Genomic DNA, 25,758 nt, shown 5'->3' with positions numbered 1-25,758 from the left:
TAGATACTTGAAGCTTCATTTTCCTACTTATTAGCTTGAAATATTCTATTTTCTGTCATTTTTTGGTGTTATTTTCCTGAGATAAAAGTTGTGCTAAAAGATAATTAGCATTGTGCTTTGCTTTTCTACACATTCCAGCTCATTGCCAGAGATATGCTTCTCATGGTGTTCACCCGATCTCTTGGAAGGTGTGACAGCTGTGAACAGTATCAGCAATGCCTGGGCAGGTGTGTGATTAGAACAAAGCCAAGCTATGGCTGAAGCCTTCTTTATGTTCTGTAAGACACAATCTTCTCTTGCTGCTAGTGAGTAACACATCTTAGCAGTAACATTTCAAATGTGTTTTATGTCCTGATCAGGAAATACAGTTCTTCACTGAGTTCTTCTGCTTACCTAGTGGGGTTTTTAAAAATGTTTGTTTGTTTCGCAAACTGGAGAAATGCTGGGTTGTGTGAACGCAGAATTCAGATGCACCTGCTGAAGTTCCATGACCTAGAAAATAGGTCTGATTTCTTTTCAGAGCTTGGCAAAACAAAGCTATTAAAAAGTGAAAGTATTAATATAGACTCATCTGACCCGAAATTTACAATATGCTCTTCTTCAGAAAATCTGGGTTGGAAGAATGTCTAGTATGACATTCTTCCCAGCTCTCTTTGCGTAGTGCAACATTCTTTACATCATTCATGCAATATCCTGTGTGATGACTCTCATGTTCAGCTTTCCATAGCTCTGGTGACTCTTGCATAATTTTTAATTGCCTGCCTCTTCTTAGAGTTGTATGGACTTATTCTTTTTTATTAGGTCCACATAAAACAGTAATTACCATTTTAAATCATAGATAGAACATTGGTACAAGTCAGAGTATATGAGGAAATCTCATGTAGCGTTTTAAGTAGGGTTTTATTTTCTATTTTGCTCAAGCTTACTTTTCTAAATATTGTGTTAGTATAAATCTTAATGGGATAATGCAAATCTTTGCTCTATTCAATTCAAATTGGTCTTTGCTCTTTTTGATACATCTTTTTATCATCATTCATGTTGCAGTAATTTTGGAGTATCAAAAATTATTGAAGTTGATTTTTTTTATGTTATGTTTGTTTTGTTTATCTTTTGATTTCTATTTTCTAAGTTGTTTCTGTGTGTGATTTTACTGTTCTAGGTATTTTTAAAATTCATTGTTTCAGGCAAACAGATTTAAATTGTTAAATTATTTAAGTGATTTGTTTTCCATCTGCTGCTTCTGACAATACATCTGGTTATAATATAATAACTTTCTTTTATTAAAAAAGTGTCAATATTGTTAGCCCTTGCTCAAGTTGTTACCTCTTCGTTTTCAGATATTTTGTAGAGTTTCTCATGCTGTGATTTTACTCGACTAGTCTTTCTTCTGTGAAATAGTTCGTAATAATCCATAATTTTCTTGCTGACAGTAATTTTTTTTCATATGTTGTAGGACATTATTTTTGACAGTAGTATATATTTAATGGAATCACAGCTTTGTGCACAGTCAGATAACTGCATTGCAATAGCAAAACAAGGTAATAATATTTTTATAATACAGAAACAATTTCATGCATTAAATGTAGATGTAATTTTTATGCATACTTTTACTAGCTGTTAGCACAACAGTTTTAATAGAATTTCAAGCTTTTTTTTGAGTAAGTAAGAAATGAATAAATTGTATTACTTAGTGAAGGAACTTCAATTTTTGGTCACCCTGCATGCTGGTTGAATAGGCCACAATTACATTGATGTTATAATTTACATTGTATTGATTACAATGCCAGAAATGCTTTTTTTATAAATTGAAATATTAATCTGTCTATATTTTGCAAGAAAATGGCAAATTAAGGTCAGTTCCATACCACACATTATTAAAATGCATGAAGGAAAAAAAAGGTCTGCTGGAAAGCCAAAATCCCAGAAAGTGGAATGCTGATATTGAAGATGACAACTGCCCAGCTAAAGAGTGAGAAAACTGGGTGAGAAAGTCTTTAGATGCCAGAGTTTATGGTTTTTATGGCATCAAAACTCATGTCCCTTCATAGGGTATTTCAGTGCTTCAGAACTCACTGTGGAAAAAATCCAGTTTGAGTCCCAGGTCCAAAAATTACTTTGAATTTGAATTGTCCCTGCTGAGCTGATATACTGGATATGAAAGGGAACAAATTATAGGGACAGAAGCAGAAGTCAGGAAACAATTAGGTTACATGGTATATTACCTCAGCTTGATGAAAAAAAACAATCTGTATTTCGTTCATTCCTGGAGAATGACTGCCAGTTTCTGATTCACTGGGAATTCAGTTTAATACTTTCATATATATCTTAAGAAATAAATGAGATAATGTATTAACATACATTCTTAAATGTTGCTGTATTATTTGAAATTGACATGTAAGTATGTTCAGTTATATTACAGGTAGGTATGAATGAATAAATGCTGTGAAAGTGGCTTGCAGGTCAACACTGTAAAAGGAATTGCCCTATTTCTCCATTTAATTTCTTTTCCTTTGTAGTAATATACAGTAATGGAAGAAGTTGAGACTGAGCTATTTTATATTTTCCAGACAGCTATAAAGGGATAAAAGGCAGGAGATATTCTGAGTATAGATAGTGAGAAAAATTGAGATGTTAGGAACAATGGTGCAGACATGAAACCATCTTGAAACAGTCAGCCAGGGATAAATTATCTGGACCTCGTAAGTTGCTTCCAGGATCATAGTGATGGGGTGGGGTGGGTCACCCAGAAGCTGTGTGAGTACTGCTTCTTTGTGATTTGCCTTTCAGATGTTACAATGTTGTAGGTTGGCACCCTGGTTTTCTACATAGAACTAGACCAGCGACTCAGGTCAGAAGAAACAGTTCAAATAAAATAGATCTTTATGCAATTTAAAAGATCTCTCTGGCTTCCATACATGTCCCTCAATGCCATGCTTCATTTTTTTGAGGTGTTTTTGAAGTTGCAGGCTTTCTTGTTCACTGATAATAACACAGATAGAAAGAGGTAAAACGAGTGCAAAATTGTGAGATAGCAGTATTGCAGGAACCCAACAGCTTATTCTATGCTTTTGTCTCCTGTTCTGCCCCTCACCTCTGCAAAATAAGATTAAAAAAACCCAAACCACCATAAACAGAGCACCTCTCTTCCCCTTATTCCTCCACTTCTCTAACATCCTCAGTTCAAAAGAAGAAGATACCCCATTGATGTAGTTTTGGGAAAGCTATCCTAAAGCCGTGCACTTTCTCCTACTTGGCACAGCTCAGCAGGGGAGGTTGTTCTCAGTTTCGAGCAGCAGTGATGTGGATGGGAGGAGACTGATTATAGCCAGGGATGAGAAGCATGCATTTACATAGTCTCCTTTTCCCTGCCACCTCTCCACTCTCCAGCAAGCATGGGTTTATTTTAGCATTGGCCTTCTGAAGCAGGATTAATTTTCCCCTGAATAGGTCAGGCTGGAGCAGAGCCAGGAAACATGGCCTTTCATAGCTGGGGTGACTCAGGAAGGCAGAGATACCTACTAAGTAGACAGGGCCTATAACTTCTGTGCCAATGCCCAGTGCAAGAGAAGTATCCTGGAATAACCTTTCTGATAAACAGCAGAAAAGTCCGTGTGGAGTCTTTTTCCAGAAGCTGATTCCAGGCTGAACCAGGCTGTAGTGCTGCCCTCTGCTGTTTGGATTCGGGAAAAAAGTAAGTCAGTGATGAAATCCCACAAATCCATAAGAAAGTATAACTAGGAAAGCTGTAGCAGGGTAACACTTGCTTTCAGCCTCGCATTTCAGGCAGTGCTTCAGCCAGTTGAAATGGGCTCTTGTATCTTCACTGGCAGTTCTGTTCATAGCAACAAAACACAGCTGATAGTTTTCATGGGGTTTAGCGCTGGTAGGGCCCTTGTGGCTCTGCAAAGCAACTTGTGACAGAAATCATGCTTTTTGACATGCTTGTTTATGTTTCAGTGTGCACAGGAGATGTAGAGTAAGGAATTCAGATGTAGAGTCAGTAATTCAGATGTTAAAAACTTTGCTATGCTAATTATTATTATGTGGAATTATTATTTTCCCTACTTACACATATTTGATACAAAATTGTGTAGAAAGCTACAGCCATCTTGTCTAAGTACATGACACCTGGAGGTGTCTAGGACCTTTTTACCATAGCTAATCCATCAGGCAGCATGGAAGCAAAACAGAAGTAATCTGATATTTCATCAGAACTAGAGAGAATTGCCATTAAGGGATATTTCCTGGACCTGATGCAGTATGCTACTGATAGACTTGGAGTTCCTGTAGCCCTGAATGCTTGCAGATCTGCAGATATCCCAGCAGCTGTAAGAGCTGTATTTAGGGTTCTGCTCTGGAACATAACAGCTGGGCCGATTTCATGGCCCTAATGAAGTAAATGAGCTTGTGGTGTATGATTCCAGAAACTCACTGCTTTGCTTCACAAAACAGGTGCTAATGTTAAGCTTTGATTCCATCTTAATGCATGTATCTTTACATGTGATATGCATGTTTCACTTTTTGATACTGATTTTAAAACACTTGCCTTCAATTTCTTTGTCCCAAACGTCCTGTCCCAACTGCATGGGATTTTGATGTAGCTATCACTGTGCCTGTGGCTCCCTTTCAAAGGAAAGACACTTCTCATTTTCTGACTAATAAAAAAATATATATATATATATATAATATCTAAATAAATGCAGATCTGATCAGAACCTTGTGACTCAGTTAATGTTGTACAGTGACAAATAAAAGCAAATGTAGTCATTAATCTTGTCAGCAACTCAACAAATTGTACAGTGTGTGGTGGCTTGTGGTGACTTGTTTATGCAGGCAGTTCACGAATAATAAAATAAATAAAAGCTGCTTTCAAAATATGTGACTTAATTAATGATTTTTAGAGGTGTGATTTCACTTTGGGAAATGGAGCTTGTAACAGTGGAGCTGTGAGGCTGTTTATTGGCTTCCCATGCCTTCAGGAGTGAATACTTCTAATTCCATTAGAACAACCATTTTCTAACATTCAAGCCTGCAACCTCAAACTGAGCTTTAAAGGTGAAAACTTTGCTGCTTGTGTTGTTAATCAGACCATAACTCTGGGCCTGTCTGGGGAAAGACAGAGAACCAGTATAAGCAGGATCTTTAACCTTCCTTTCCACTTGGTTTACTCATCATTTTTGCAAGCATTTGGCTTCATTGCCCAGACTCCCAATAGCAGAAGAGCAAGACTATACCATTGTCTGACTGGGATGCTGATTTGTGCAAGCAATATTCACAGTTCAGCCAAGTTGGCAGGAGGACCTTGTTGAGTAGAAGTGATCATATTCCTTTCTACAGTGTTTGTCTGGTTAGTATTTGATTCCATCACATTAGCATTTACAGCAGAATATAATTCTAATGGAAGATAAAAAACATCAGTTTTATTTGTAGTCTCAGAACTTGTGGGTATGGGTTGAAAAAAGTGGGGACAGGTAAGATCTGATGGTGTTTTTCTTTCATAGATTACACAGAGAAATGGGAGATGGGAGAATCCGTCCAGCATCTGTTGTGATTGCAATTGAAGCTAAGTTGGTAAATTTGGTTCAGTCTGATTTTATTTCACTCTTGGCCACATTCTGATGAACATCTGTCTAGTCATATTTATTTAATTTGATTTGTGACCCCTTTGTGAGTGTAAACTGCTGAAGTTGCAGGAGTCAAAGAAGTCTGTGAAATTTGAAACACTGAAAAATCACCTGTGATAGAAGAGGGGGATCCATAATTTGATGCTATCATATGAGCACCCTCTGAGATGTGTCAAGAAATCATGCATTAAACATGTGTGTAACCTTCATTTTATAGTTAGTGACTTGACATGTAGATAAAGGCTCTGTGAATATCTGCATTGGGACAGGTGAATTCCAGCCTGCACCAATCCTGCAGTGTAAGATTTGCTGAGAATTTGTGGGCCCCATTGCTTGGAAAGTGGCAACATCACTAAGTTCATTTCAGGAGGGGACATTTTCACAGACTTGGAAAGACCATCATCCTTTCATTAGGTGGCTTTTATAGCTCCTAGGTATTTGGATACTAGGGTGGATCTTTTTTATTTTTGCTTTTTTTTTTTTTTTTTTTTGTTACTTTCAGCAGCTGTGCAGAGCCTCTTCAATCACTGTGTTCCCAGGCCCTTACAGAGGCAGACAAACCACGAGCAGTGACCAACGGAGAAATCCTCAGTCTTTAGCACCTTTGCACTCCTCTTGAAGCTGCTGGATAAATGGCTTAAGGAACCAGTTTAGGTAACCAGGTGAAATATTCCTGCACTTGCTCAGCGTCAGTAAAAACTGGCTCTCAGGTGTTGGGGAGGGTGAAACAGGGAAACCTTATGAATGTGATTGTTTGGCAGAAGATTCTGAAAATATGAAGGCTAGAATCAAAGTAGAAATGACAGCCTGCTTTGAGTCATAGGATACTGAGTACTGGTTAACCAAAGAACAATAGCCTAGCCAGCTAAAGGAGAATCCCTGCTGGTAAAACAATGTCCTTCTACTGATAGAAAGTCCAAAGGTCAAGAAGCAAGGGAAGAATTTATAAAGCTTGTAGAGCCTAAAATGCAACACTCTATGTAAAATCTTTAGTGGGTGTACCTCGTAGTGATTGGTTACTGGGAATTAGAATATTCACTATAGAAAAATATATATTGGATTGTAACAAGAACTTCGCTCTCTTAACCTCTCTCATACCTCTTGGCTCTTCTCTCTTACCCCTTTACCCCTCTCTCAGCTCCCCTCTCCCCCTCTCTTACTCTTACCCTCTTGGTTTTTCCCCTCTTATCCCTCTCTTGTCTTCCCCCTCTCTCATAAGCCTCCCTGGTTTCCCCCGCTCTCCCTCTGTTGCTCTTATGCCCACCCTCCCCTTTTCCAAGCTCTCCTGCCCTGCTCTGCCCGCTCTCTCCCTTCTCCCCTGGACCACATGGATGCCGAGGCTGGTGGCGGACACAGGTGTCCCCTCTTTTTACCCTTATAATAAATTGCTTATTCTTGAACAGCTTGACCCTGGAGAAGTCTCTCACCACGAGTGAGTGTTTTTACACAGCAATACTCAGGCTCTTTTGTTTTGGTTTTTTTTAATGCTTCTCAAATGAACTTGTCTGTTTCTCAGTGTAGTAGGCTTTGTTCTGTAGGAGTACTGGTCACAGAGGACCAGTTCAGAAGTGATTGTTTTAAATATGCCAGTAAAGTGTCCTAAATAATTCATTACTGTTAGTTGCTTGAGATCTCTGCTATGTTGTTTATATAAGGCAGTATTTTTGTAAACTCCATTAAGTCTTATGCCATTCCTGAACAGTGTAGGCTGAACCTGTATGCCAGGAGGGGGAAGGGAGACAATTTTTCAATTACCATATAGGGTGGGCAACTTTCTTGAAATGGAATTGGACCCTTTCTCTAAGTGGAATGTGGACTCTCTGGTTAAAGTAGTTATATCTTTTCACTAACCTAGGCCTCATTTATTTTCAATGTGTATAAAAGTATGTTTTCTTAGTATTGTTTTATCTTTCTTACATTTTTCTCAGGAATATTTGCTAAATTAAAAAGAAAGGTGAGTAATGAGCAGAAATTTCATAAAGCATTTTAATAGTGGTGAGAATTATTTTCTTTATCCAAAACAATCTCTCTGTGGGGACATAGAATTTTAGTTTCCTAAGAGTGTTTCCTTCAGCACCCTTTTTCATAGTGTCTACAGCTGAATGCATTCAGGGCATTTGTGTTTCTGTATAAGGGAAACTATGCTAAGTAACTGGATTATTTAAGGACCAGGGAAATAATGGATTTTTTCAGTTGATTTTTCATTTTCAAGCCGGAAATGGACAATCCTCTGCCACCCTCAGAGAGCCCAACATACTGATGATCTGAAGACTAAAAATCTGAAAATCATTATTCTTATTTCAGTCATGTTGAAGATTTTTGTCCTTTTTTCAGGATGGTGTCATCTGTACATGACACCAGCTGTAGCTGGTACATGACAGCTGTAGCTTCATATATCCTGTATCTTTAAGGGGAATATTGCATTACCATGTTTTATTTGTACTTCATTCTGAGTACAGAGAGCAGTTTCTGCCATCTGTCTCTAAGAGGGAGATCTCAACACTACAGGAATGAGTTTGACAGCTCCTGATATGCTTTGATTGCAGTCCGTCTGAATGTGTGGAGGCAGCTTCACAGTGGTTTTTAGTCACCAGCTGATCCTGCTTCAGCACTAATTTTCTTCTTTTTCAGCACTTTCCTGTGAGTTGCTTTTGTTTCAGATATGGAGGGTTTTATTGCTGTCAGTGTTTTCACAGCAACAGATAGCTTCACATCAGGATAGTCATAATTCTTTCAGCTGGAAGTTCAGCTGCACCCATCTTCTGGTTTTTCTAGCCAAGGTATGCCTGTGGATGGCTCGCACTAAGTGTCTGAGATCCTTTAGTCATTTCACCCATTTCACTAGTGGACGTTTCTGGGTGTTGTCCTGAACAAGGGCGGGGGCAAGTCACTCGGAGTTGGAAAGTAACAGATGATGATTGGAAGAGATACACTTCCTGCTACCACGGATCCAACTGAGATTGCATGATGTGAAACTGTCCTGTTAAACAGCTTAGAAACTGGTGTTCACAAAGAGATTTCTTCTGTGTTCACCTCTGCAAATAGATTCATTTTTTTTGCATTGCTTATTCCAGGCTGGGAATAGGAGGCTCTGCTGCACGTCCTACAGTCCACTTTCAACAAGGAAATTACAGCTGTCTTGGTTGTCACCAGTAGCTATAATTCTTCATTCTCACTTTTCCTTTGGGTATATTTAAAGACCTGCTTGTCTTGGAGGTGCCTTTTCAGTACATTGTTGCATTATCAGTGGACCAAAAGAGTGGCATTGGACTGTCTGTTCTGAAATGTCTGTCTGTTATCTGCTCTGATAAGCTACTTGGATGGATGTGATGGGTTGGCCCTGGCCAGCATCTAAATATCCACACAACCACTCAGTCATTCCCAGCAAGGATAGGGGAGAGAACAAGAAAAGCAAAAGTTATAAAACCTTTGGGTTCAAGTAAAGATTTTAATAAGCGAAAGAAAAAATGCAAAGCGATACAAAGCAAATAATTTACCACCTTCCACAAGCTGTCTCTGAGCAACAGCTACAATGGCTACCTTGGGAGACAACCCCACATCCAATTTTTAATGCTGAGCATGATATTATATGAATAATCCTTTGGCCAATTTGAGTCAGCTGTTCTGGCACTGTTCTCTCCCATCTTTTTGAAAGGACAAGATGTAATGGCTTTAAATTGGAAGAGGGCAGGTTTACATTAGATATTGGGAAGAAATTCTTTACTGTGAGGGTGGTGAGGCACTGGCAGATGTTGCCCAGAGAAGTTGTGGATTCTCCATCCCTGGCAATGTTCAAGCCAAGTTGGATGGGGCTTTAAGCAACCTAATCTTGTGGCAGGTATCCCTGCCCATGCCAGGAGGGTTGGAATTGGACGATCTTTAAGCCTTTTCCAACCAACTATTCTATGATTCTCATGCCTGCCCTCCCCAGACTATTCACTGGAGTGGGTAGGCATAAGAAAAAGATAAAGCCTTGATGCTGTGCTGTGCAAGCACTCTTTAGCAATAGCCAAAAGACTGGTGTGTTATCAACAGCACTGTTTTAGTCACAAATCACAAAACAACACATATGGGCTTTCATGACCTTAACTCAATTTCAGCCAGACCTGGCTTCTGAACACAGCTTCTTTACATTAATTCATAGTAGATCAGGATAGTTTAATGGATGGCATAAAGATACTGATGACTCAGTGACAGCTCAACTCTTTCTCCCTTCCCATCATATGTTCCCCATCTCCTCTCATGTCAGCACTAGCAATCATGTAGTCTTACAAAACCTGAGTTTTCAGCACATCCTCAATATTGAGTCAAAGCTGTTACGTAGGCAGGGAGCTGGGAAAAGTGACAGAAGTGACCTTTCTGGAACAGACATGTACGTTTATGACATAGCTGGGTGATTGTTATGCAATGGTTGTACTTCTTCATTCTTATATACCCCTAATTAATCTCCCCCACCTCCACTTTGCTCATTCTAAATGTCTGCTATCACCATGTGATCTGTAGCTCCTGCTTCAGTTTTTGAGCATTTAAATAGAGAAAAGTATACATGCAAAAAAGGATCCAATGTCTTGGTTCTCTGAAGCTATGATGCATGGACCTCTCATTAGCAGTTAACTAGAAAAAGAAAGGTTATATATAATGTATAGTACAGAACTAGATATAAAAGTCACTCATATACATTGTGTATGCCAGTGCAGGATAGACAGGGGAGCTAACGTTTAACGTTAATGTGGTTTTTATTAGGGGGTCCCTACACAGGTCATTAGACTAGATATGGAGAATTATAATGTTTTTCAACTTTTTTGTTTGTTTTTTGGATGGGGGGTTGGCGTTTGTTTGTTGTTGTTTTTGTGTTTTTTCTTAAATCTGAAACATGTGCAAATTATATGGGTTTCCTTATGAAGTTCCTCTGTTGAAAAAGCAGTGGTATTTTTGGAACGTCTTGGCCACTAGATGGCAGGATGCCCTTTGGATAAAGGAAACACTAGGCTGTGTTGGACGCTAATTTGCTCTCAGTGTCCAAACCTCTTACTGAGATTATCGAGTTTTGCTGGAGTGAGGAGTGCCTGCAGCGCTGGAGAGAATTCTAGTTATGTTATGGCCCTTTGACAGCACTAACATGCATTTTTAAATTTTCCCCACTAAAACAGAGACCTTAATTGAATTCTGCCAAGCTTGACACAATAAAATAGTAAAGAAAAGTTGTGATTTAACCATAATTAAACCATATGTTAGTGAATGTGTTGGAGAAATCTCTGCCTCTTGTGCACGTGCTGTTTTTACAGTGCCAAGTTCTGAAGTACTCAATCCTTGAAGTGAACTCAAAAGAGACTAGCCCAAGTTGTGACCTTGGAATCTGGCTTTAAATAGTTTAGACTGATAGTTTGCTGCAGGTAGAGGATCCAGTTAGCATTTAGAAAAGTTAAGGGCTTTAATTTTAGCTATTTAACACTAATTTCATTTTGGGTTAGATCTTCATCTAATAAACTCAACTGAATGAAACTTGTATAATGGTGCTAAGAAACCATAGGGATACTTATGTTTAGAGTGGAATTATTATGGTATTCAGAATATTAAGATTAGGAACTTGTGCACATTTATTATCCTAAATATAAATCTCTGTCTGGGGAAGTTGTGTGTAACCCTCCTCTAATCTGAAATGGATCCCTAAACACTGCTAGAATGAAATGACCACACTAAGATCAGGTCCATGTCAGTATGTCTGTGAACTAATGAGAGGTGAAGGTAAAAGATGCCAAAATGGGTGCTTTGTCATGGTTTTTGTAGCATTACACTTCTTCACTAACAGATCTAGAAAACTTGTAGGGAAATCCTCAAAATTTTAAACCTTTATCTTTTTAGTTGATAAATACCTAATTTTTAAATGAGTTGACTCATTTAATAACTATAATGACAAGTTAACATTGACTTTATCAGGGTATATGATCCTATTAACAAAGTTCCTGAAAACTATGTAAACTATTTAAAAAAAAATGACAGCATTTTCAAGTTTATATTTTGCGGTGTTTGAAATTTAGTAACTTTTCTGTTTCTGCAATAATTAAGTTCAGGGAAACAAATATTTTTGTGAAAAGCTGTTTCAGACAGGACTTCAACTTGTGCAAAAGATATTTTCAAGTGGTGTATGGTCTGACATATAGTGCAATTTTTTAATCATGTTTTTAGAAGTTACTTACTTGTAGTACTTGCTACTGGCTAAGCTTTGTTACAAATGACACTTCTTAAGCCTGTTGAATCATGACTTGGATCCTTTGGCTGTAATGAACTACAGGATTTTTTTTTTTGCCAAGTTTTGCCCACATTCAGTTTGGGAACAACCTAAGTCTGTTTTCACAGGAAAAAAGGTATTCCTAGTCTGTTACACAAGAGTATCTCTCTAATAGTGCACATACACTATTCATACACTACTAGGCTTGCACTTAGCCTTCTTATCTGTCTTACCTGCATGCAAGGGCAGATTCAGAGGACGGTGACCTAACTGGTGGGCTTCCAATCACATCTGAATTGGAGTTGAATGTTTTTCCAGGGTATCAGACATGAGTGTTTTTCCAGGGTATCAGACATGAGGTATCTCTTGTGCTCTAGTGAGAGATGCTATATTTTTAGCATCCTTGTGACCATGAGGGAGCAGCTGCAGTGTGCAGATCCCAGCTGTGAGGAGAACAGGCAGTGCTGGCAAAGCTGCAGCTGGTACACTGCTTTTGCAGAGAGGTGCTTGGTGGAATTGCCCAGGCAGCCTCAGTTAAAATGAATGGAGTAGCAAATGCTTTATTCCATATAATGTAAGATTTCTGTCTTGCTGTAGTAAAAATGCCTCCAAATTATCTGGGACATTTTTAAAGTCCTTTTTGAGAGAAAACAACCTGTGTGGGTGAAAAGCTCTTCTTCTTTTAAATATCCCTCTTTTTTGTTTATTTTGGATTTTTAATAATAAAAATTCTCTTTTTCCACCTGCAGTGACTGAATGGCTTCCTTTTGCTGTGTCTACATTTCACTTCAGAAATCTGCTGTAACATCTCCATCTGTTTGAACTTCAGAGCTGGGAAATGGCAACTCTTGTACCCCCCCGATACCAAACACTACAGTTCTTTGGATCAGGAATCTGCCTCTGAAAGAAGTCCATTTTAGTGAGAAATAATCCTTTATTTTGTCTGGTAGCCTGTTACCCAGCCTGGATTTTTTACCCATGCTTTATAGTCCTGTATGGTGTCCCTGCTTATGACCCCATCTCTGAGCTTAGCATCCATAGAAAGATAACTCTGATAATGCTTGATCAGATGTTCTGGTGGAATGTCCATGAGGCCTCTCAAGATATTTTTCCATTTTTTACCTGTTGTTGAAGGAATGGTAAGGAGATGCAAAGGTCTTGTACTTCCCATAACTGATAAGAAATGCTTGTAGCAGCAGCAGATCCTTACAATGCTGTTGTGGATGTCTGTTTTACTATAGAAAGCTATTTAGTAGTTTTGCACAATTACATTTCCCATTTTGATTTTCTCCCACAACCTTTAGTTTCTACTGATGCCTTGAGAGGCTACCTTGAACAGAGGCTAGACAGTGTTAAAGGAATAAAAGGCATTTATTAAATAGGCCTTCAAAGGATACACCTTGGGCAGTACAAGAGCCTGACTGTGGCTACATCCAAGATGGATAATGGGTCATGAATTTTCACACTTTTATAAGTTTTGGTTCATCTACATATTTGGGTTGTCCAATTACAGCTTCAGGTTATGAAGTTCCATCCTCCCAGATTGCTCTCCTCAATTAACTGTTGTTTATACTTTTTGGGCCTGAAGCTACAATGGTGTCCTTGGTTCTTGGGCTAGAAAAGGATTGTTTGGTCTAACTAAACTGTGAAGAGGACTTGCTAACACTTTATATGAAAGTTCAGAGTTATATATCAATGCAGTACAGAATCTGGAAAATATGAAAGCTAAGACTTAAGGCATCACTACTACTAATTCAGCAGCAAGGGAGATGCTGCTGTGGCACATTTAGTATCAACAGGTGGTGACAGCTTGCAGCCTTTTAACCACTGCTTTGCTTAAGCCTCCTCTAAGTGTGAGTTTTACAGTAACACAAAATACATATGGTATCATTGAAATGGCTTTTCCTGAGGGGAGGACACATGGAGCTGGGATAGGGGGGATTCCTTTGGTAAGGGTAGAAGAGTGTTGTATTAAAGGGTGGTTTAGGAGGCATAGTATGAGAATTCATGACACCTGGTTTTATTTCCTACTACTGTGTGACACTGGACAATGCATCCCTTGTCCCTCCTATGGAAGGCAGAAATCAGTAACTATAAAATCCATCAGTTTGTGAAGGGCACAGGTGTTGGGGATGACTGAAAATCATCTAGACATGCTGAACAACCTGGTTAATGCATGTAAGGAGTAGAAGAATCCAAGATACAGGAGGGAAAGACACAGAACACACTGGACAATTCAACAAAATACTGTACTCATGTCACATGCTGCATTGCTAGCTCTTAATAATAGCAAATTTGGCATGGTATGGACTTGCTTAGCTTCTCACAACATATATGGGAATTATAACAGGGGGAGTATTTTCTCTTTGCTTCTTGTGTTTTCACATTAGCAACATGAGAGCCTTTTGCTTGAGGTGTTACTGACAGGGTGGATAACAGAGTTGCAATGATAGTGAGATGCTAGGGATCTTGGCTTACCAGTGATCCAGAGCCTAAAATATTGTGGTCTGTGTTAACCCCTTGCCAAACTCTGTCCCCTCCCATCAGCATCCTGGTGCTGTTGTGCGCTTACTGAAGTGTTTGACCTCTTTAGTTTTTATACGAAAACAAAAGGGAGACAGGCACTCCTGGTGCTACCTTTCCTTTTCACACTGCTCCCATAGAACAAATTTTTGTTGCTTTGTTTACATTTAAATAACAAGAGACTTTTGGGTCAAATTTTGGAAGGCAAATAAGTAACTCACTCCAGTTAGGAGATCAGGCTCTGAATAGCCTGTGGTGTGATCCAATAACCCTGGCAGATTGTTGCCTACTAGCTGGCTGGGTCTGAATGGCAGGATAAAATGTGGCTGTAGGAGCACCATGTTGTCTGGAGCACTAGGTTAAGCCCTACTTTGCTGCTGAAGTGTGCATCATCCTGGCTGATGCTTTGATGGAGAAATTGCAATTAAATGGGAAAACATTTGTGTTGTACTGCTGCTTGCCTAAGTGGCTGAAGGATCTGGCTTTTGAATTAAACATGCTCTGAAATAATGTTCCAGTATATAAACGTAAGTGCCAAGAATGGAGGAGCCTGCTTAATGTTAAATGTTGGGGATTAGTTGAAAAATGTCCTGCAAGAAAGATATTGTTGCAATATCATGAACTAGTGATGACTTGGAGTTGAATTGCAGTAGCTGGGTTAATTGAAGCATTACAAACCAGAGGGGCAACAGCATATAAACAAAGAATTAATAACAAGCTGGTTGATTTTCCTTTCCCTGCCTCTAAATTTTGCATGTCAGTTTTCCCATCCAGTGTTTTACACAGAGATTGCAGTGGTTCATCTTTCCAAGCCAAGTTTTTATATATTAGGTGTTTCCCCTTCAAGGAAGTTGCCTGACAGGTGAAGACTAGTAAGTTACATTTGGTGTTTTCCTTGAGATCTATGGGAGAATTGAAGTGCCAAATAGATATCCAACACCACAGATAAGAAAGTGCCAGTACTTTCAGTGTTTGTGTCATGAGAGGTGGGAAAAGGCGGATTTTCTGGAGGGAAGTGGAACTGGTGATTTATGCCAATACAATATAATTTCAGACTTTTCTAAGCACATTGTTAAAATCAATTTTCATAAATGCTTAAGTACTTGCCCAAATCGTTGTTGCTGATTCCTTAAAAATTGCCAGATGAGATTGCTTCTGGTTCCTTTGTGACACTGATTTGTTAATGTTTTCACACAGGCAAAATACTTAGTGATCCCTTAGAAAATGCACAGGAGGTGCTGACAGAGGCCATGTTTTTTGTGAGCAAATGCAGCATGTAGTTAATTCATGCTCTGCCTGCCAGCAGAAAACATGGTTTCTATGCACATGTTTGCACATGAGAACTGTAGGCTTGTGCACCCCACAACTGCCTGCAGTTTCTCAACAACTGCAAGTATCTCTGCCTTGCCCTTGTTCCTGGGACAGATCTGAGGTCACACTGCTGGAATAATCCCCTTAGCTTATCTTTCTGGGTATATCATGCCCTATTTGAAAATTTCTCCCACTTACTTCTTCTTACAATCAGATCAGTATAAATGCCTCATTCTTGCTTCAAATGCCCATCAGAATTTTAGACTGCTTATCCCTCTGACATGGTCTGTAGTCTTATTTGCCTTGCCATCTCTGCTCCTGTAGCATGCTAGTCTTGACACCTACTAAGTTGTTTGCCTCTGCTTTCTGTGCTTCTTCCCCATTGCTTTCTTGCAGAGGATGTGTTTTTGCATCTTCTCTTTTCTAGGAATGACCTTTTAAAAACATGCTGTTGCGTAGGTACCCAGTAGTAGTGTCTTTATAGATGATTAAAAGACACTTCAGTAACTGACTGAAACAGCTGCTGAATTTCTCTTAACTTACTCTGTCTCTTGGATGTAAGATATGAGAGGTAAGAACTCTGTTAGGGGATATTGCTGATATTAAAAATAGGATAAAATGGAAATAACAGTTTCTTAGTTTGCATGTGCAAATGTAGGTACTGGTACGATAAACCGCATGTGACTTTTTGCAGGTGTTCCCTTTGCCAGGGTTCTGGGCTTCTTGCCAAAGCATTTTCTCTCAACCTCACTGTTAACCAGTCCCTTGTGTTTTGCATCAGCTTCTAAATAGGCTTAGCCCTCCAGTTAATAGATATCTTTTTCTCAAGCCCTGCCCATTGCACCTGCTTTTGAAAATGTGGCCCGGAGAACCCAGTGATTCATCTGTTGTATGCTGTTGTTGTTTGATTAAACCATTGCTTAGTTTCAGGTGGCTGCATTTGTGTGCTGGAACACTTGATTCTCCTGTTTACTGCTTTTGTACATCGTGGAAGTGTTTGTAAAGCTTGAGGGGAAGATCAGAATGAGAGATATAATATCAGTGTTTGGGATAACAAATGGTATAGGCCATACACTCTCTTCATTCAATGCTTTTTCTGTTTCCACACCAGTGAGCACGATGGATGTAATGTAGTCACAGCATGTTTCCAGAAATCCTGAGATCAGTAATGTAAAATAGGTCTTTGGAATTTTAATAATGGAGAAAATGTCAGTATGCAGAGTTGGTGCAGCCTTGTTTCTCCCTTCCCCCATCTTCACTCCTGTAGGCCAGCCTATGTATTTTCTGACCTTGCAGACACAATATTTGGCATGGAGAGGAAACACTCAAGGACTTACATTGATTCCTCTCTTATATCAGTAGGATTGACCACCCTAAAAAGTAAATATATAAGACATGCTTTCAGGTCACACCTTCAGGATCAGCTTCTGTCTCCTGGATGCATTTGGGAAGCTTGAGGACCTTCAACAATGAAATTACTTCTGGCATCTCTTAAATGGGACTGTGGCACCCAGAAATCACTGGGTTCTTTCCAGGCTGCTGTTTTCCCCAGCCACATTCAGGGATGGGTTGTGTGTCAGTAGCAATGCTTCAGTTACTACTTTTTGAAGGATGATGAACAGTGAAATGTTGAAAAGAGCATGAATCTGACCCACCCTCCTTATAGAAATGGCATTAATTATTTAGCTTTTTAAATGATTGTGGTATTTTTCTCATAAAATATATTGTACACTGTCAAGCGTATGTCTGGGGTTTCAGAGACCAGCTGTCCTGATTGGGTATTACAGATGACAGTAACACAAAATTACAGTTATAGGCTAATGTGGGGAATGGGAAATTATTTACAGGAAAGAGATAGTTAACTACTCCATAGGAGTAAAAATATATCCATATTGGCAGTTTAAAGTTCATTAACTTTCTTGAGCATTAAACATAGACAAACCTTTTATTTTGTGGTGTCCTAATCTGACAAGATATGGAGAGCAGTTTGAGACATTCTTCTTATGAAAGCTGTGTCATGAGAAGCCCTTGTTGTGATTGCTTCAGTGGCCTGGTTCACTCCAGGTTAGAGACCCTCCTCTCTACCACCTAATAATGAATTATTATTTCCTTCAGTGAAATTAAATGAGTAGCTATTCAGAGCAATACTGAACCAGTAGAATAAGAAATATTCTCAATAATATATGGTCAGATTGGGTCCAAAACCAAGAAAATCCTTACTCATTTGCCTGTTAAGGCACTTTGTTGTTTGGGTTTATTTTCTTTCATTTAGTTACCAGAAGTGAAGATTTTTGCATCAAAAATCTCTTTTGCCATTTTTTTTTTTTTTTAAATCACAATTTCTGTGGTTTCTTTCATAGACTTATATTGGAACTTTTATAAGAGGACCTATCTTTTACTATAGAGAGGGAAAAAAATAATATGAGCCTGGAGACAACTGCACCTAATTAATGGTTGAAAGATTGTTTCTTTGCAACTAGAAGTGCTAAATCATCTGTGTGTGAATTTCTGTCTACTTCTATGCTTTACAAAGACTGTTGCTCTGAGGCAAATGACATTGTGGGAGAAGTAGGTCTTCCCTTCAGTAATAATTTAGTCTTACTCTAAGGACAAATTGGGTAGTAAACGTTAAGACAAACTTCAAATCTTATGAGCCTGTGTTCTTCTCCTTATTCCCATTTTTTAGATCACAGCAATTCTTTGTCTTTAAATCCAGAACACTGCTCAAAGAGCTTAATTTTGCTTTTTGAACAGTTTATGGCTTTGTTGCTCCCCTTCCATTTTGAAGACACTAATGATGAATATGAAAAGGCATTTTCTTTAAATGCCGCAGTAAGTGCTATCCTTTTCCTTCTGTGGATCTCAAGTGTTACTTTATGTGGAACCTTTTTAATGTTCTTTGTGACTATGGTTATATGCAGAGAAGTAATATAATGACTAAACAATCTATCTGTTCCAGTTTCAGAACTAGAAGTTGGCCAATTTACCTAACTTTTTGGTTTTCAACATAGATTCCCACTGCTTATGCCTTGTATACAACCTAAAGTCCTTTATGGTATGACACCTCTTGATACAAGTGATGGAGGGAAGGATTAGGAGATAACACCAATCTGGAGATTTTGTTTAACTGATTATGTAAGCAAATAGATTTTGCCCATTGATCACATGTGCAAATAGCTTGTCTTCAAATGACCTGTGCAACAGTGTATAACCCCAAAATAGTTACGGATTGCTGGAAAATTGTTCTCACTGACACTGCCTGACCAAGTTAGATTTTACGTTCTTCAACAGGTAAAAAATGCTGCAGGTGTGCATTATTTCTGTGTGGGTTTATATGTGTTGACTGAACTAAAGCTTTTCCAAATCCAAGTTTCTAAATGAAAAGTGAGTATAGATAAGTGAAGTTGAAAGCTAGTAAAATAAGATACTGTCAGCTGAGGGCAAATGCAAAAGCAGTTGTATCAGCCCTCACAGCAGACTTCCTCAGAAATAAAGCAGAGTAAAGGATTCTACAGAATGAGCTGTTCTCCATGCCTCAAGCCTCTGATTCAGAAATCCCCAAAAGGAGTTAAGGACAAATTACACTCTCACAGGAAGATTTCTTGAGTTATGTAAAATGGGAAGCATGATGATGAAATTAAAACAAAAAATAAATATTTTATTTTGTATACATTTCAATTGCTTTGTCAAAAAGAAAATATATCACTCCAAAAGTCAGCTGAGTTTATCAGCTTTGCAAAATGATGAATGAATGCCTTGTTCTTTATTATTAAGTCATTCCTGTTTATGCCAGTGTTTCAAGGATTATGTTTTGATTGTTCTGAAGAGGTGAAAACACTTTCTTGCTGATGAATAAACACTGCCACTTTTAAATATTTGTATGCAAAATGTCTTTAAAGCCATTATGAAATGCTTTCCAAAAGCACTAAGAAGCTGCTTCCCAAAAAGACAGTTTTTCTCTACATTTTCTTTCATGCTAAACAGTCCAAATGAAAAGCCTTTCAGAGTTAACTAGTTAAAGCAATACCAGTGTTTTAGTGTAATGAATAACTTTTTATAGAAGACAATTGCACACAGTTCAATATGCTAGTATTTCTATTTCTGTGCCCCACCAATGCCGGGATTCTAGGGTAGAATTTCTTTCTTTGAGAAAGCTGAAGCGATCAAAACCCTGATTAACCTCTGATATTCACGTGGTGCTCTTGATCTTGAGGGCCGAAGCAGTAACAAAGAGTTAATGGCAGCCATATGCTCAGGATATTGTGGGTACTGTTGACCCAAATGTGAACTCCGCAAGCAAGTGCTGCTAACTCCTGTTTGTTTCAGGTTTGGTGTGGAGATTACTGATGAAGAGTTTGAGCTGCTACTTGACAGAATCTGCCTTGATGAAGATGGAAATGTCAAATACCCCCAGTTCATGCTCAGGTTTGATTCCTGGTATACAGCATATGCATTTTATTCCTCATTTGTGAGTAGGATTATTTTTAATCTAAAAGGCTCACATAGCATTTCCAGACTGAATCTCATTTCTTAACTGTGCTCCTTTATGACATTTCTTGCAAAGAGTGTGCTGATTATATTTAAAATTAGCTGGTGTTGTGGGTGTATGCTGTTTGTAATTTAGTTTCTCTTTACATGCTATTTACATTATTTAGGAGAAAGACTTCAGAGTTATATAACAAACCTTTGTGTTTTCTGAAGGCTGGGAAATATGTCAGACTTTTAAATAAAATCTTATTATTTCCAGAAAATGGTAAAAAATGTACTCAGTATATTTTTGAGAACTTGAGGCATTTACAGGCCCTATGTATATAGTCTGAAGTACTTTTTAGATGCTGATATTGGTCAATAGAAGTGCTATGCACCCTCCAAGGCCTAGATGTGGATTAGTTTAATAAAAAAAACCAAAACAACACAACAAAAAAACACCAAAAAAACCCCATCAACAAAACAAAAACAAAAACAAACAAACAAAAAAACCCACTAGACCAGATAAAGATATTCTACTATTTCCCAAAAATTAAAACTCTATCCCCAAAATTGTCACACCAGTAGCAGGGCAGAAGCGAATATAAGTTCTGAGGTGAATGAAAGACTTGTGGAATCTGGGACTGGAAAAAGCCATTCCACCCATGAAATCCAGAAAAGTAAATTCCAGCACTTTCCCACACATTTGTATGGGCACATAAGAGTTAGACTTCTCAGTTATTTATTTTGAGTTATTTAGCAGGTAAGGGTATATCCAGTCTGCATACACACAAGGGTAGGTAGAAGTCTGAGTTCACTGCACAGAAACCACGTGGAGTACCTCCCTGAACTTCAGGGAGCAAACCATCTAAATACTGCAGACCTGATGAGATTGCGTCTTCTTTCCCATTCCATTCAATCCTCTTTCACTCTTTCTTTTCCTCTGTCCTTATCTTCCTGCTTCAGGAAACTTTGGGATTGAATTCATCTGTCCACACTTTTACACATGAGGTGCTTGGATATGATACTGGATTAATGAGATATATGTGACATTCTGAATGGTATCTCCAAGACAATCTCCAAATGTGTTCCAAATAACCCTTGAATGCATTTGGGTGGGCTCTTGTTCCTCACCTGCTTTTATGCCAATGCCTTCACTCCATTTCTTTACTTTATAGCCTTCTGACTGGGTTGCAGTTTTCATGGGTTCACTAGTGCATGAATTCCTGTGGCATGTCTTAGCTCTAGGAATATTCTCTGATTGTCCTATGGTAAGGGTGTAAAGAGGAGAGACAGGATAAAGGCCATCTGGCAAAGCTCAGGAACCTTTGAGAAACTGAAAGAATAAAATATAAAACACACAGAGATGCACAACACTGGTCCCTACCTCCTTCCTCTTGTTGTGCACTCAGCTGTGCTCTGTCTTAATTGCAGAAAAAGAGACTAATCTATCAGATCAGAAACTCAGAATAAGGGAGGAGGGGGTTTTAGGAACTAAAGTTATGGCCTGGCTTTTGTCACTATAGAAAGAGTAGAATCTGATAATTCACTGGTGAAATGCTTTCTTTATTGCACTTTCTTTTTTACTGAAGTCAACCTTCAGAATTCACTAAATCTTGCAATCTCAAAGACTATTATCAAGTTTACACCTGTTGTATAGAAGTGTCCTAGTTTAAGGCAAATTTGGGAGAAAACCTCCAAATGTTGTTTCCCCAGACAAGAAAAATTCAAACGGCCCATTGTGGTTCCTTTCCGGTCTTCCTGCTGACAGCACAATGTGCAGGAAGAAGATGCATTGATAGGCCTATTGACATATGATGTAACCTCAGTGCACAGCCAGGCCAGAAGTCTGGACCTGCACCTATGTGTCTCAGTTTACACATGATTTCAGTGTGTTTTTAACTATCCTGGGCCTTTCTCACCCATCCATTTTTTTTCAGGAAAGGAAAAATCTTGGTTATTCTTTTTTCCATACCAGTTCATCTTTAAATAATGTCTACAGAAACTGAAGTTAAAAGAAGCATTTCAAAAAATCTATGACCTGTTATTATATAAGATTATATATATTATATGGCAATGAGGAAGTTTCATTTACTGAATTAACATTTTAATTATATATATAATATAATTACTATCTATTATACATATTCTAATTAATATGAATTAAATGTATTCTATATCTTCAAATATGATATTATTTTGGTTGGAAAGGAGTATTCTTGAAGGTCTAAACCTGGCTGAAAATGGCTTGGCATTGGCTTGTGAAGGTTTTCTCTTTTCCACAGTAATCTCTCTACTTCATCCCTCATGCATTATCCAGCCAGGTAGGACTGCGACAGATCATGAAAATACAGGAGACTCAGCATCACATGTTCATTTCTGGTCCCATAAATACTAACCAGAGGATAACATAATGTCCTGGTTTCAGCTGAGATGAAGGTAATTTGTTTTTCTGGTAGCTGGTGTGGTGCTGTATTTTGGATTCAGTATGAGAATGATGTTGATAACACACTGATGTTTGGTTGTTGCCAAGCAGTGCTTATCCCAAATGAAGGACTTTTCAGTTACCCTAATGCCTTTTTTGGGCTTACCTAAAAGCAGAGGCCAGACAAAATTAAGGGAGTAAAAAGCAGGTACATTTATTGAAGGTCCTCTGGGTGTATTTGGGGCAGATGAAGCCCCCCCACCCCCAGGGACTACACCCAAAATAGACAACAAGTCACAAGTTTTCACACTTTTATTAAGTTTGGTTCATTTGCGTATTGGGGATTAATCTTCCAAGACAGCTTTAGGTAATTAAGTCATTTTACCGCAAGTTTGCTCCCCCTCACAACTCACTTTTGTTTGTACCTCTTGGGGCCTGAGACAGTAAGGTGTCCTTGATTCCCAGACCCAGAGAGGAATTGTTTTGCTGACCAAAATGTGAATACAGTAGCTAGCACTGTGTATGGAGTTTAGAGCTATACTAAAGAATTACAAATATATGAAAAATATACAAGCTAAAATCCTAAAGCATCACCCAGGCTCTGCCAGTGAGGAAGTGCACAAGAAGCTGTGAGGGAGAATGGCCAGGACAGCTGGCATGAACTGGCCAAAGGGATATTCCATACCATGGAATGTCATGCTCAGGACATAAACTGGGAGAAGTTGGCCAGAAGCTCCTGATGGCTGGTCAGGGGCAGACTGGGAATTGACAGCAAGTTGTGTTTATTCCTCTCCCTTTGTTTTTGTGCTCTCCCTTTTCACTGCAGTTCTATTTTATTGTTATTGTTATTAGATTTATTTTATTTTATTTTATTTTATTTCAGCTATTAAATTGTTCTTAACTCACAGGTTTTACTTTTTTTACTCCTCCCTCACCTTATGTGGTGTGGGTGGGTGTGGTACTTACTTGCTGGCTGGGCTTAAACTGGGATACTTAAAGAATTGCATTGACTAGAAGCAGAAGATCATTTGTGAGCCTGGGGGGAATATAACTGGTAAGGATAATATGGGAACTTTTGTCCACCATCAAAGATAAACCATACAGAGGTTTAGTGTGGCGGAAATGGTAAAATCTAATTTATTATTATATAATGGCATTTCATATTAGGAAGGATGGTAAGTGGATTAATAAAGAAAAAAGTTATTAAGAATCTGCCACTGGAATATTAGCCATAAGTGAGACAATGTTTCTAGGAAAAGGTAGTATTCTATGCATTATTTTTGAAACAATAGAATAGATATACATGCTCAAAGCTGTTCTGTTATCTCCAGTTATATCAGCTGACCTCGTGAGAGATGTCCACAAGCATGGTTACCTTCATGCTGTATCTGAAATTTATCATGGATACTTTAGACTTTAATTAGCTATGCTATAGTGGCATTTATTGCTCACAGACTCCAAAAGGAGGAAACTACCCAGAAAGGGTAGTATATCACTACATCAGTTCTTCAGTATCTTGGCTCCTACTGCATCGTCTACAAATTTCTGACAATTGTGATAGCAGACTGTTTGCATACACTAAATAGAAAGGAGATGTTATGGCAGAATTAAGGCACTGGTTACAATGTTTCTGCCTGCAACCTCTTTCCCCTCACAGTATATTCATAGAAGGAGAAGTTTAGACCAGTTCAATTTTCTTGATTTATTTTTAATGATGGTACTTTTCATCCCTTGGCTCTTACAGTGGAACTTTGTTGTTGCCTTGTGAGTGGCACAACTGGAACTGACTCCTTCAGTATTTGAAAAAAATATTATGCTGTGCTCCTTCCTTGTACAGTACATGTAGGAAAATATTATATGTGCTAATTGTGTAGGATAGGATTTGAGAAGTGTCCAATATATACCCCAATGTCAGTGAAATCTGTATTTAAACCCTCTCCCTAACTTCATCTTTTCAGATTGAGCACTACGTAAGAAATGGTTTTGAAAATCCTAAGTAATTTGCCTTGGAAAATTTATTTATTGCTGTTCTGTAAGAAGAGGAAATTAGGATGCTAAAATACTGTGTGAGCTATTGTCCCAGCTGACAGCTTCATTAGGGATCACTGACACCAAGTCACTTGTGTGAAAAGTGACAGCCATATGACTGCAGAACAGTTATTTTGCCTTGCACACAATACATTTTTACAAGCTGTATGTTTTTGATGATGCTGATTGGGAAGTATAATGTCACCTACAGAAAAGAGAGATGGGCATGTTTCAAACCTACAAAGGCATAATAGTCTGCCCATTTAGTTTGCTGTATCACTTAAAGAGTTATACTGATAGCTACAACCTGGGCTTGATTCCAGAGACAGTTTGTGACAATGGACAGGAGTGACTAGGATGAAGGAAAGGATGAAAGATGAATGTCACCTTTCAGTGCTGTATCTGATAAGAAGCTAAGACAAGAGGTCAGCTAGAAGTTAAAATATCTTTCCAAACGCCTATGTGTCCTTCAATCTTCCATCCTTTAAAAATAACCTTTTCCCTGTTGTCTCCTCAAATACAAACTGTATGTAGGAGATGAGTGTTTTGATCTTCTGATTGCCTGTCATTCTCTCACACACAGATTTTTCAGTCCTGACCAGCTGTCAGGCATAGCCCCCTAACACAGTACCCAGTGGGTTGCTATGCCCTCCTGCACTTCTTGCTGGTTCTGTAGGTCAGCCAGCCTCAATACAGCCTCATTTTGTTTCTTAATTTTTTGGCTTTAGGGCCCTTTATTCACAATATTTGGCTGCCAACAGTCTTGGAAAATAAATACTATAGTCACAATGTTATATTGGAAACAAAGGTTGGAGCAGGAAAAGGAATATTTAAAGAGCTACTTTTTCAGATGTTATTTGAGTCTTGTGAAGCTTCAATAGAGCAGAAAATGTCTGGCAGAAAGCCAGATAGTAAGGAGGCTCTCCTACTTACAGGACAGATTAGCTAGAAGGAATAGAAGAGAAAAATGACAGGTGATGGGAAGAACAGAGAGGTAAGTAGAAAGACTAGATCAGAGCAATGCTGTGTTACTGTCCAAGAAGAGTTTATATTTGAATCTTAAAGCTGAGGCATTTGAGGATGAACCTGATACACCTACAGGTCTTTATTGCAATCAGTTTGAACAGCAGCTCACCAGTTAGTAGCTCTGG

The 25,758-nt window shown here is 38.5% G+C and overlaps 1 protein-coding gene across 26 annotated transcripts in view; it reads left to right on the top strand.

The window, feature by feature from the left end:
- LOC131578886 (uncharacterized) overlaps positions 1–25,758 on the top strand; it is a 111,669-nt gene that overhangs the window by 7,018 nt on the left and 78,893 nt on the right. For 3 of the 26 annotated variants that reach the window (XR_009277588.1, XR_009277590.1, XR_009277593.1), the window contains 2 exons: positions 12,603–12,762; positions 20,014–20,112. The exons of 5 other annotated variants lie outside the window; for them this stretch is intronic. Coding sequence is in view for 2 of the 21 variants with exons in the window: in XM_058838138.1 (XP_058694121.1) it covers positions 139–227; positions 20,014–20,112 (188 nt within the window). In the remaining 19 variants the exon portion in view is untranslated. Of the gene's footprint in view, positions 1–138; positions 3,692–5,501; positions 5,572–6,126; positions 6,275–12,602; positions 12,773–16,114; positions 16,259–20,013; positions 20,113–25,758 lie in introns of those variants that run through there. 18 more of the 26 variants (XR_009277591.1, XR_009277592.1, XR_009277595.1 and 15 more) reach the window with 14 other exon arrangements.

Source organism: Poecile atricapillus, chromosome 4, assembly GCF_030490865.1.
Source record: "Poecile atricapillus isolate bPoeAtr1 chromosome 4, bPoeAtr1.hap1, whole genome shotgun sequence".
Lineage (NCBI taxonomy): Eukaryota > Metazoa > Chordata > Aves > Passeriformes > Paridae > Poecile > Poecile atricapillus.
The sequence above is the reverse complement of the archived record's forward strand: the minus strand, read 5'-3'. Positions and strand labels throughout refer to the sequence as shown.